We start from the raw sequence: 12,500 nt of genomic DNA, 5'->3' as shown, positions 1-12,500 counted from the left end.
GGCGTTGACCACAGGTGTGCAGTATATCCTTCACACGGCCCATCAGAGCACCCGTGACGTCACACATCCCTTTATTGTTTGTCCCTCTGGTGGTGCGATCAGCAACACGTCGGTGTGACGTCAGCCTACCTCGATGATCCAACAACGTGACCTTGATGGCCAATACTGTGTCCTTGACCTTGGCCTTGGCATCAAGCGTCATCTTCTTCAGACGACGTCTGCATTCCTTGACGGAGTTCTCTAGCTTGTCGCAGGTCTTGTCAATCTCAGCAACAGCTTCCTGCATCACTTTCTCCGTGGCCTCCAGGTGGCGCTCCAACGCTGCAACAGCTTCTTCTAGATGCTGCTCTTCCGTCAGCAGGGACGTCACCATCTGACTCAGCTCCTCACGTGACTTGTCTGCCGCTTCCGCCAGTTCCTTCAGGTCTGGGCATGCGCGGTGTTTTGCGCTGGCACACAGGTGGCAAATGGCGGCCCCGTGAGTGGGACAGAAGAGCTCGCAGGGCTTGCTGGTGTGCACGCTGCAGTGGTCAGGCTGACTGGCGGCTAGCTTATCCGCAGTCATGCTGGACAGCTTCTCTATTTTGTGATGACGTATTGCTGAGAATTTAGCGTGAGCCTGACTGCAAGACGTGCACATCATATCGTTACAGTTCAGGCAGATGGACACGGCGACTGACTGACAGACAATACACAAATGGTCCTGGCTCAGTACACGTGTACTCTCCACTAGCGCTGCCATGGCAACGTCATCCGGCAAGGCGTTTACCACCTCATCCCACCCCTTCGTCTTGCTTTTCTTTTTGGGGTCCGCGATGGCGCCCCTGCAGAGCGGACAGAGGGCCTCGGGGTTGGAGGCGAGCCAGGAGAGAAGACAGTGGCGACACAGGACGTGAGCACAGGGCAGCAGTTTGGGGTTCTTGAACAGCTCGTGACACACGGAGCATTCTGTGTCACTGTCCGCTGTACCTGTTCCTGCCGCAGTTGCCATGGTTACGAGTGAGTCCCTAAGGAGCAACACAAATACTCAAAGTAAATGCACAGAAAAAAAAGGTCTAACAGTTCAACAAAACAAACGTGGAAGGAGCAGGGCCGGACCCAGGGGGGGGGGGGGTTCCAGGGGTTCCGGACCCCCCCCCCCCCCCCCTGGAAAAAGCATGTACCTTGCTTTGAGTGGGTTGTTTTTTTTGGTTTTTTTTAAATAAATTTTGTGTGTGTCTCTAACAAATTTTATTCAATGTGAAATCCGATGAGAAAAAGGTAACCCCCCCCTCCCCACAATGCTGCTCTTAACCCTCAAAACAAGGCCCAGAATGCACCAGATTGCACAGATTTTAACCGTTTTTCAAAAATGTTCCGGGGGAGCATGCCCCCGGACCCCCCTAGTTCGCGCGCCTGCTTTGCAGGCGCGCGCTTGTGGCTTCGCCACTTCGCTGATTTGCCCCCCAAAAAAAGGAGGAACCCCCCCCCCCCCCCCTTACAACTCATTTGGTCCGGCCCTGAAGAAGCAACAATTCCTGACAGAATACAAGAACTCGCTGACTTAGTTAGTACTAGTACTACACTGCTCCTTCTACTTATTATACTCCTGTTTCGGTTGCTGTCGACGATACCACTATTGCTACTTCATCCAATACTCTGGTTGCAGTTATTGCTGCGGTTTCTGCTGTCACTGCTTTTTTTAAATGAAAATGCTGCTCTTCAGTAGCAGCAACAAGAACAACAGAAACGATGACGACAACAACAGAAATAGCGACAGCAGGGATACAACAACAACAACAACAACAACAACAACAACACCAACAACAACAACAACACAAACAACAACAGCAGCAGCATTTATGGAATACAGACCAGTCATGGTTAGAAAGTTCAGCTTACAGCTGCCAGTAAGACTAAATAAATCTCTCTGAGGCCAGAATGTAGATTTTATCAAAAACATAAACGAAAAAAAACAAAAAAAAACAATTTAAAGACCGATTCTAAGTAAAAACCCAATGCATCTGACGCAAAACCGTGTTCAAGTACCCGTCACTGTTTACTTTTTACCAAGATAAACAAAAGGTTTTGTTCAGCATTAGAAAAGGGACACTTGGATCCGAAATGGTGGTCCACAAGACACATACACCAGGGCCTTATAATTTCATTTCGGATTAAAGTGTCCTTTTTCTATAGCTAGCTGGACATGTTACAAGAGCAGTGACATTTGCTGGTATTGCACAACAGCGAAAGCTGCAGGAAGTGTTGTCTGCACACGTCTGTGCATTCTCTGATTGCAACTTCGATATAACAGTTAAGTATTGATGGCTATTATGCTTAAATGCTAGAAATAAGTTCTCCGCTCTCGGAATGGAACACGATGTATCTCAACGTTCACATCTGTGTCTTGGCATGAGAAGTGGAAAACATGAGTTCATGGCACCGATATAAAGCAGTCATCAAATGATGGGCTTAATGTAACTATAGTAGTTCCTGCTACACACAGCTGAGCAAATATAACAATTAAAAGTCGTTTCTCTTCTACTGCTTAATGCATGTGGTTCACATTGTAGTTGTGTGAACAGTACATGTGGTGATTTGTGTCTGTATGATTGATTCATTTGTTTGATGTAGGTTGTACTTTTAATTGTTCTATTCTGCATACATGTATATATGTTCTTTTGTAAAGGGCCTAGAGCCATAGGTTAGGCACTTAAAAATGTCCAGTTATTATTATTATTATTATTATTATTATTATTATTATTATTATTATTATTATTATTTTTATAGTTACTGGTATTCAGCAATTGCAAGTAAACCTTTTTTTTTTTTGCACACAAAAACGCAGGATGCGACCAATATCTGGCCTAGCTTGTAACTTGAAACTCTACCGGGTGAACTCACTCAAAAGAAGCACTGAACATGCCCTGCAGAAAAACAGGCACACAACGGAACGGATTTACACAAACTGAACAACAACACATTTGTTCTGATGAATAGACGAGAGGAACTAAGATATGAATCACAGGGTTCGACATTAGCGGGGGCGGGGGGCGGAACGCCCCAGAGTTTTGTGTTCCGCCCCAAACATTGCCGAAGCTTGGGGCCCACTCCGCCCCAGGATAAATTCCAACAATGACAAACCGAAAATTCTAATGCCAGAGCCAATCACTAAAAATCGCCAGTCAAAGTCGTCACTGAAATTTACGTTACGATCAATGCCGCAGTCAAGAAAAAAACACATTGAAATCGTCGAAGGACAATGCCGCAAGGGAAATAACTCCCAGATTGCGCTCTTTAGCGTGAGAGATAAGTATCGCCTTCAAATGCCAAACGCAAAATGTGGCGACACATCCCTGGTGTAAAAAGACATGGAAATGAATATGAAGAACAGGGTGGAGAGAAACGAAAAAAGGAGACCGATGCAGCCAAAAGCGCTGTCGTAATGTCAATGTCAAATGGTTGAAATAATTTCCCTGGCTTCAGTACGATGAAGAAAAACAGACAATGCATTGCCGCACGTGAATACTGAGAGTGGGCCCCAGATTTTTGTTTTCCGCCCCAGCAATTTCCATCTCTGGGGCCAGTGTGGCCCCAGGCCAAATAAGTTAGTGTCGACCCCTGAATCAACAACTTCAAAAGTAATGTCGAAACGAACATGAACAGCGGTCGGATCGAACACACCTCACATACACTTACATTTCATGAATGGAAGCCGCATTGCCGTCAAACAGGGAAGTAGGGGCCTACATTCTGCATGCAAACAGGAGAAGCATAATTATTTTCTGTGACTTGTGTTGCACAAACACTGCGTGAAGCACTCGATAAACACACTGACACACACTGCGATAAAACATCTTAGACATAGCTGCCAACCTTCTGAAGTCAAAATCCAGGAACCTGCAGGGGGTCCAGGGGGACTGTTTAGTCTTGAATATGAGCAGGGACTGAGGGAGAAGTTGTACAATTCGGGAGATTCCCGGAAAATCCAGGAGGGTTGGCAGCTATGCATCTAACACAGACAGCAAGACAGCGCTATACACAACATGGGACTGACACATTGACACACACTGCGATAAAACATCCAGCACAGACAGCAAGGCAGCGCTGTACACAACATGGGATGGACACACTGACACACACTGCGATTAAATCAGAGGCACACACATAAGACACCTGTATTATATGCACTACGAATTTCTACTCTTCTGCACAAGCCAGTCATTAAAACTCTTTGGCCAAAACATAATTCGTTACTGCGTTTTGCATCGCATACCTGTTCCAAAGACATAAGTTGTTCACAGCTATGATCGATGCAAGCAAACTGAAAACACATTTCCGGGAAACAGAAAGTAGGAACTTGCTCAGTTGTTATCCCACATCTTCATTCACACGTCCCAGCAGAAAGTTAGGGGTGTCTAAGAAGCTGATTTTAGCAAAACACACACTTACCTGCTGTGATGAACAGTACACAGCCTCCACAGTTTGATATGTTTTGTTTGTTGAAATACACACGTAGCACCAAGACAGTGTAGCAGTGTGACCTGATTATGTTATGGCGTCAACACAGTGGCGTGTAGGCGTGTGAAACAGCTAGCTAGGTCACGTGACTAGCTGTAATAGAACAGGCGCTCGATTTGAAACTTATAATAACAAGGAATTTTAAAATAGCTGATATAATCAATCGCATAAACGAGACACGAGTTAGCTCCCCATGTTGGTTAGTATGGTCTGCGTTGGTCTTTTTCGACCATAGCTCCAAACATGCACGAAAAGTATACTTGTTGTCATAACGTGTCATAACTTATTGCAAACTGTATTCATTACAGCATCTACCTGTCTACGTGTGATGATACCAAAGGCATTTTAGAACTGCAAAACACAAGATTTGTTGAACATTAATTAGCAAAATGGGCAAGTTTTAGAGGCGTTTACGCATTTTCGGCAAAACGCTGCCGATTACGCGAAATGGACGACAGCGGTGGCGATTAGGCAATTCCGTGAATTCGGCACGACATATGCACGTCTTGGAGGCAGTGGCGTCGTGAGTTAGTATCGAGCTATTCATTGTTACAATAAATACATCATACATGTGATACACGGTGACTCACGGGTCCAATATTTTTGGCCGAGTGTCTCAACTATTGCTTTGATCAAATGTAGTTTTCTTGTGTATGTTGTTGTTGTTGTTGTTGTTGTGCAATTATTCATTCATGAAATGTGTTTTTTCACCCGTTATGTTGTATATAATTATTTGTTTTTCTTTTCTTTTTCTTCCTTTATGTTCCTTCTTTCTTGATAGAAAGATATAAAAGCTAGATAGATAGTATCTGTAGTATCCAAAGGTTACTTATACAGTATTAGCATCTTTTTCTTCCATTAATTTTATTGAAGCGAGTTGGGGAAACGTTCTCTTTTCCGTGACTCTGGGTTTTTTTCAGAACAAAATAATGTATGTCGTCGAACATTCTTGGAATGTTATGACGTCTTCTTCTTTTGAAACATGCTGTCATTGTATTACGTCACACCATTCTCTGGATGGCACAATCATAATCATCGTGAGTTTTTGGTCTTTTCTTACCTCAAAACTTTGTTTATAATCAAACACGTATTTGTGAGATAGAGAGTCAGCTTCATGGGAATCGATTTTTGACTGTTTTGGTGTATATGCGTTTAGTAAGAAACGTGTAAATCATTGTGTTTGATCAGAACGGTTGTTCGGTACCATCAGTAACCATATTCACAGAACCATTACTGCATTCCGCCTCACGTACTTTTTCAGCTTCATCATTCTATCACCTAAAATTTGGATCATCAATAATAAACATATTTCATATTCATCACAACAACTTTTGAGGAGATTGTTTGAGAGAGAGCTAGAGAGAGGGAGACTCAGACTCAGACTCAGAACTTTATTACAAAAGGATAAAGGTTTTAGGCAAAGCCTATTCTTCCAACCTGTCCGGGGATATAGCTCAGTTGGTAGCGCGCTGGATTTGCATTCAGTTGGCCGCTGTCAGCGTGAGTTCGATCCCAGGTTCGGCGGAAATTTATTTCAGAGTCAACTTTGTGTGCAAACTCTCTTCGGTGTCCGAACCCTCCCCCCGTGTACACTACATTGGGTGTGCACGTTAAAGATCCCACGATTGACAAAAGGGTCTTTCCTGGCAAAATTGCTTAGGCACAGTTAATAATTGTCTACCTATACCCGTGTGACTTGGAATAATAGGCCGTGAAAGGTAAATATGCGCCGAAATGGCTGCAATCTACTGGCCGTATAAAATTTCATCTCACACGGCATCACTGCAGAGCGCCTAGAACTGTACCCACGGAATATGCGCGATATAAGCGTCATTGATTGATTGATTGATTGATACAACACGTAAAGACGGACGCACGTACAAAATATAGATTGAATCATATAAAATACAGAAATGCATTGTATGGAATGCAACACAATGTGCATTTAAGGAATTATATAAGGAGAACTCAAAAATTACAAAATTACATTGACATAGTTAAATAGCTTTCATTTGGTAATAAAGTTGCTCCGATCAGCTACACATCCGTTAACACTAGTACAAAATGTTTAAAAAAAATAACAATCGAACAAGACATTTCATTCACGAATGATGTGTGAACGTGACTGTCTCCTAAGTATTTTCACTGAAGTTGCATTTCTTATCTGTTGGGGGAAGGAGTTCCAGAGAAACGCTCCCGAGAAGGCTAAGCTCGATTTGCAGAGGTCTATGTGAGGTGTAGGAGGGATGATTTTGTGGGACCCATATCTTTTTGTGGCATGTTTGAAATGTGATTGCAAATAATTATTTAGGACAGTCGTCATTTAGAATGTTATACATGAACACAGCCTTGTTTAACGTCAACTGGTCTTTCAAGGGGAGGAAATTCAAGAGCTTTAGTTTATTATCCGTGGACCTATTCAAATCATGCAGAATATGTTTTGCAGCTCGGCGATGCAGGGAATTGAGTCTTTTTAAATGAACATCACTGCAGTTATCCCAAAGTGTCGATGCGAAGTTTATATGAGGCATTATGTGGGCGTAATAGAACATTTTGATTGCTGCGGAATCTGCGTAATGCCTTAATTTTGATAACAGGTACACATTTTTTGATACTAGTTTGCAAACATTACTCAAATGAGTTTGCCATTTCAACTCTTGATCGATGGTAACACCCAAAAATCTATGTTCCCTAACTTGCTTCACTTGAGTTGAACCAACTGACAGTTGTAATTGTAAAGGACTTAATTGGTGTTTTTGTCTCGTAACTATCACCATACTCTTTGTTTAGAGAGAGAGAGAGAGAGAGAGAGAGAGAGAGAGAGAGAGAGAGAGAGAGAGAGAGAGAGAGAGAGAGAGAGAGAGAGAGAGAGAGAGAGAGTATTGCTTAAATATGATTATAGTTCAAGGGAATCACACACGCACACACACACACATACACACGCACACACACACACACACACACACACACACACGCACGCACACACACACACACACACACACGCACACACACACACACACACACACACACACACACACACACACACACACACACACAAACACATAACGCACACCAATTTATAAAATGCACTGCTTTGACTAGTACGATGCTATGGCCTGGATTTAGTCTCAGCAAAGGCCATGCTTATCACATGGAAGAAAGTCCTTACATATATGTGCTTTTGCTTTGCCACTTATATCAAAACAGTATGTGTCTCAAATTATCGTCAGTTCAGTTCGAATGGTATTTCTGATGTGTGCGTTATCGGGTTTTTAAGGGAAATAACTTGTGTCGTGTCTTTATGATGTACAGTACATGATGCTGTCCCCTCAATTGACAGCTTGAAAGTGAGTTCAACTATCTTGTTTGGGTACAGTTTTATTGATTGTGACGGTGTCAACATTGGAGGCGGTCACAGGCATTGCAAATCATGTGTGAGGAGTGGAATGGTGTGTGTGTGTGGGTGTGTGTGTGTGTGTGGGTGTGTGTGTGTGTGGGTGTGTGTGTGTGTGTGGGTGTATTGTGCCTGTGTGCGTATTGTAAGCCACGTACACGTCAAAAGTCGATCAGAAACGAATGAAATATAAGCCAGTTACATGTCAATCGTCATTCTCAAGCACAAACTAAAAGCCATTCACACAAGCAACAATTCCAAGCCAACTACTATATACACACTTAACCGTCGTTTAGAAATGCATGCATTATGTGTGGGACATTCTATGTTAATCGTGCTTACATTTATTTGAGAACAAACTCGCATTGACAAATGGTTCACCAAATCTTGACTGGTCCAGTGTATCTGTTTTTCACGAGATGTGATTGTTCGTACAAGCCCATATTAATAGGCAGTGGCTCTCCGGCTTCTTCCAGCCCAACCTTGTGTCGGTACCACTGTAGAATGCACACCTGGGCCAGCGGGTGATAGTTGAAGGTGAACTTGTTGGCGAACAGTTTGGAGGACGAAGCCAAGTGTGGTAGATCCTTGATCCCAAATTGACAAATGTGTCTCACGAACGTTCCTCCGCAAGGATGAATGTTAGCGTGACTCCACATCTTGTAGCGAGCAAAGGAATCCTGTTGTCCGTGAATCATGTGAGCTGAAATGCAAACACAATAAGATAATAACAATAACAATAACAGCACTTTATTGTCTATTAAAAAAGTACATACAAATGGACATTTTTTTTGGCACACCTGCCTGCCTGTAAACGATTATAACGAACACTGTCATAGGACTACACACATGAAACATGAAACATAGGTTCACGCATAAATATAGTAACACTAGATGAATACCCGCTTCGCCGGGTAGCCGGCTTCGCCGGGAAGAAATACTTAGTGCCGTACGCCGGCTTCGCCGGGTCCGAACAATGGACCCGCCAAGCTTAGGTCCCTCCCAGATTCGTGGAATGGGAACAGCACGAAAATGATTCAGTGGCCATAATGCCATTCCTGACCATATCGAGTCCCATCCTTGTCGACGAATGTAACCGTGTTAATCACCTTTGGAGGCGAACTCCACTCAAACAGGATTGAGCAATATAGAGCTTATCTCTAAGCCCTTTTGAACTGTTATGGCTTCTCAAAGGAAGGCCAGTACATACAAATACACAAAAGCCGCCAGACCACATCACAAACAGAACTGAACAATCCACAGGTGTTGCCCACATAGAGACACACACACACACACACACACACACACACACACACACACACACACACACACACACACACACACACACACACACAAACACAGAGAAGCCGTATATATAGAGAGATAGATGACAGTGTATTTTTCGCGTGGCTATAAATTGATTCGACCTTTGCACTTTTACAGTGAGGATAATTTACGGGTCCAATTTACGTTCTGGACAATGCGGTGACCTTCTAAAAATAGTAACAGAACGCCGGGAATATCCGAAGATGCCCCCTCATACTATAGTGCACCATACGAAGGAAGGGAGGTAAACGCTGAAAACATGGAGAAGATAAGGAAGAGTTACTGGGAATGGTGAAATGAACAGAAAAAACAAAATCGGTTCAGCGCTGCGCGCTGAGAGCACGTGTTGAAATATTTCATCGATGATATTGTGTCCGGGGTGTAGCTGAATACGGTGTCCAAATTTGAAAAAGATCCACCGAGAACTTTGGCTTTGGTGTGTCGGTATGGGGGCCCGGGTAGCTGAGGTGGAACCAAAATCGGTTCAGCGCTGCGCGCTGAGAGCACGTGTTGAAATATCGACCAGGTTGTGTCCTGTCCCGGGTATACCTGAATATGCCCACCAAATTTGAAGCAGATCCATCGAGAACTTTGGCCGTGCATCGCGCACACACACACACACACACACACACACACACACACACACACACACACACACACACACACACACACACACACAGACAGACAGACAGACAGACACAAGTCGTATATATATATATATATATATATAGACGCTCTCCTATGATTGAATGTGTGTGAATGCAATGTCGAACAAGCGTGATTCAGGGTTGTGTTTCAGGGTTGGGGTTCAGGATTATGATGTAGACTTATTTGTCAGGGTTCTAATTCAGGGTTTAGGTTCATTATGTGGTTACAGATTGTAAATCGTGGTTGCATATATCTGGTTGTGAGTAAGGGTTGTGAATCAGAGCTGTCGGGGTTGTGGTATAGGGTCTATTTTCTTACTAAAATCCAAGCCAGACACTCTAAAAATTGCGGATTGTGATCCACAGTTGTGGTTGAATGGCCTGATTAAATATTGATAATTATGCAGGGTTATCTCACTCACCCGAAACAGAACCAGGGACTCCAAGCTGAGGGTTGTAGTTCAGGGTGTTGAAGTAGGATTCGTCCGGATGTGCTGTGGGTTTGACCCACTCGAGAAGCGCTTGGCCCACGTGGCTGTGTAGGACATAGTCTACGAAGCCCCTGCTGGCCACGATGTGAACATCACCCTTGTGGATCGTCAGGTTGTAGGGGGCCGGCAGGAACTGACTCCATCGATGTTGAAATCTGCATGTGGATAACTTGTTAGTTGCTTGCTGAGTTACATCTGATGGTGATCTAAAATTACTTGCCTTATACGTGTAAACAGTCATGTTTTACCATCACATAGGTGACCAGGGTACGTGTTATAAAGAGTGAGATTATAATTATATTCGTTGACCTGGAACTATGACAAATATATACGTACAGCCAGGCTGATTCCTGGCACAAAACCGAAAAAGACCTCGACCTCGGTCGATACAGATGAAACAGAAGACTTCGTCTTCTTCTTCTTCTTCAGCGTTCCAGAATTGTCTTGTTACGTGTGAGCTCGTTTGCCCATTTGGGTTCCCCAAACTATACTCTGAGAGCATAGTCAGCTTCACTCCGCTTTCGTTGAGTAGGCATGCTGGATATTATGGTGTTTCCATAAACAGAAGACGATATGCTACCCTCGAACCAACAAAACTAGTCTGCAAACAAGCCACCAAACATCGTATACGTACCTTGTTGGATCACCTGTTATATCGTTGGCTCCCCGAAAAGCCTGGAGGATTCGAACCAGCTCCTTGTTGGTTTTGAGTGGAAACTCCTGGCCGGTCAGGTTAATGAAATACTTCCACCTGACCTTGTGTTCCCACAGTTGCCGCATGCAGATGATTTCCTGCGAGAATATAAACATAATCTAAGTGAGCAGAGGGTTTGCATTTGTTCTACAACCCATTGTCAATCCTTATAACGGATAAGTTATGATTGTATCATCATCATCATCATCATCATCATCATCATCATCATCATCATCATCATCATCATCATCATCATCATCATCGTCATCGTCATCGTCATCGTCATCATCATCATCATCATCATCATCATCATCTTCATCATCTTAATCGGGATCCCTCTTATCGGTTGAATAATCGTTAAAGGTACTCCCCGTACTAGTTTGATCATGAAAAAGAGATACATTTTACCGTTAGAATAAAGACAAAAGTTAAACCTCTCCTCTGATCATTGATTGACAAAGCTAACCCTGTCACCGTTTCAATATGAAGGAAAACGTTATCATGATGAACGGCTCGCTTTTCGGAAATGTTAATTATTAGCAGACCAATGATTGAAACATTTATCCTTCCCACCATGTCAAGGGAGTGAAGGATTGGAAAGTCACCATTCTGGTTCAATGCTCAAAAATGTTATTCCTCTTCGCAAATCAACGATTTACAATTACCCTCTCACAGTTTAAATGAAGGGAAAAATCGTCATACTTAACGGTAACATGTGAACAATACACCCTGACGAAGATCTCCCCTCTGAACATTTCTATGAAAGGGAAAACTATGCCATTTAACAGATCAATGATCGAGAGAGTTATCTCCCTTACCGGTTCAAGGTTGGTGAACCCGCTCCACACGACATCGACAGACACATTGGACACGAAGACATTGGGCAGGCAGCTGGCAACGAGCTGCATAATGTCCCAGTATTGCCTGGCTGACTTTTTATCAATGTGAATACAGTACACGTTGTGTGGTCGGTAGATGGCGCTCAGGAGACGCTCTACCTGAAAAAAAGAATGCTCGTTTTATCTCGCTGGTGAACATTTGAGAGTCCCAACGTCGTACCTAAAAGATGTTGGTAAGGCCAAAAAAAAAAATAGGTCTGTTTACGGTAACCCGACCGACCCTAGTTTTTTCGCGCGACCCTAGACTTTTTTTGGGCATTTGGGAAGAAAAAAAATCTTGGTTTTTTGGCAAAATAACGTCAAAATATGGTTTTTTGGAAGAAAAAAAAAAAAAAAAAAAAAAAATCCCGACCTACCGACCCTATTTTTTGGGCCTATGTTACCGTAAACAGACCTATTTTTTTTTTTGGCCTAATCTATTTTCTAAAAATGTTTGTTCAATGGCTTGCATCTTTGGGTAAATTGCGCTCTAGTTAGAAGACCATTACCATTGTTCAAACACAGTGTTATTTTCTTCTTTAAAACAATTACTCATGGCTTCAAAAACGA

The 12,500-nt window shown here is 43.1% G+C and overlaps 2 protein-coding genes across 2 annotated transcripts in view; both read right to left on the bottom strand.

The window, feature by feature from the left end:
• The window catches only part of LOC138976319 (uncharacterized), a 9,678-nt gene extending 5,124 nt beyond the window's left edge, over positions 1–4,554 (bottom strand). The window contains exons 1-3 of the mRNA XM_070349174.1: positions 4,432–4,554; positions 3,679–3,732; positions 1–1,007 (exon numbers count right to left, since the gene is read on the bottom strand). The exon at positions 1–1,007 is cut by the window's left edge and continues 128 nt beyond it. Coding sequence (XP_070205275.1) covers positions 1–1,007; positions 3,679–3,680 — 1,009 coding nt within the window. The 5' untranslated portion in view covers positions 3,681–3,732; positions 4,432–4,554. The remainder of the gene's footprint in view (positions 1,008–3,678; positions 3,733–4,431) is intronic.
• Positions 4,555–7,988: 3,434 nt separating this feature from the next.
• Positions 7,989–12,500, bottom strand: part of LOC138976336 (beta-1,3-galactosyl-O-glycosyl-glycoprotein beta-1,6-N-acetylglucosaminyltransferase 3-like) — a 7,273-nt gene continuing 2,761 nt past the window's right edge. Inside the window, exons 3-6 of the mRNA XM_070349205.1 lie at positions 11,871–12,050; positions 10,993–11,150; positions 10,290–10,513; positions 7,989–8,597 (exon numbers count right to left, since the gene is read on the bottom strand). Of these exons, the coding sequence (XP_070205306.1) occupies positions 8,272–8,597; positions 10,290–10,513; positions 10,993–11,150; positions 11,871–12,050 (888 nt within the window). The 3' untranslated portion in view covers positions 7,989–8,271. The remainder of the gene's footprint in view (positions 8,598–10,289; positions 10,514–10,992; positions 11,151–11,870; positions 12,051–12,500) is intronic.

Source organism: Littorina saxatilis, linkage group LG9 (assembly GCF_037325665.1).
Source record: "Littorina saxatilis isolate snail1 linkage group LG9, US_GU_Lsax_2.0, whole genome shotgun sequence".
NCBI classification, from domain to species: domain Eukaryota; kingdom Metazoa; phylum Mollusca; class Gastropoda; order Littorinimorpha; family Littorinidae; genus Littorina; species Littorina saxatilis.
The sequence above is the reverse complement of the archived record's forward strand: the minus strand, read 5'-3'. Positions and strand labels throughout refer to the sequence as shown.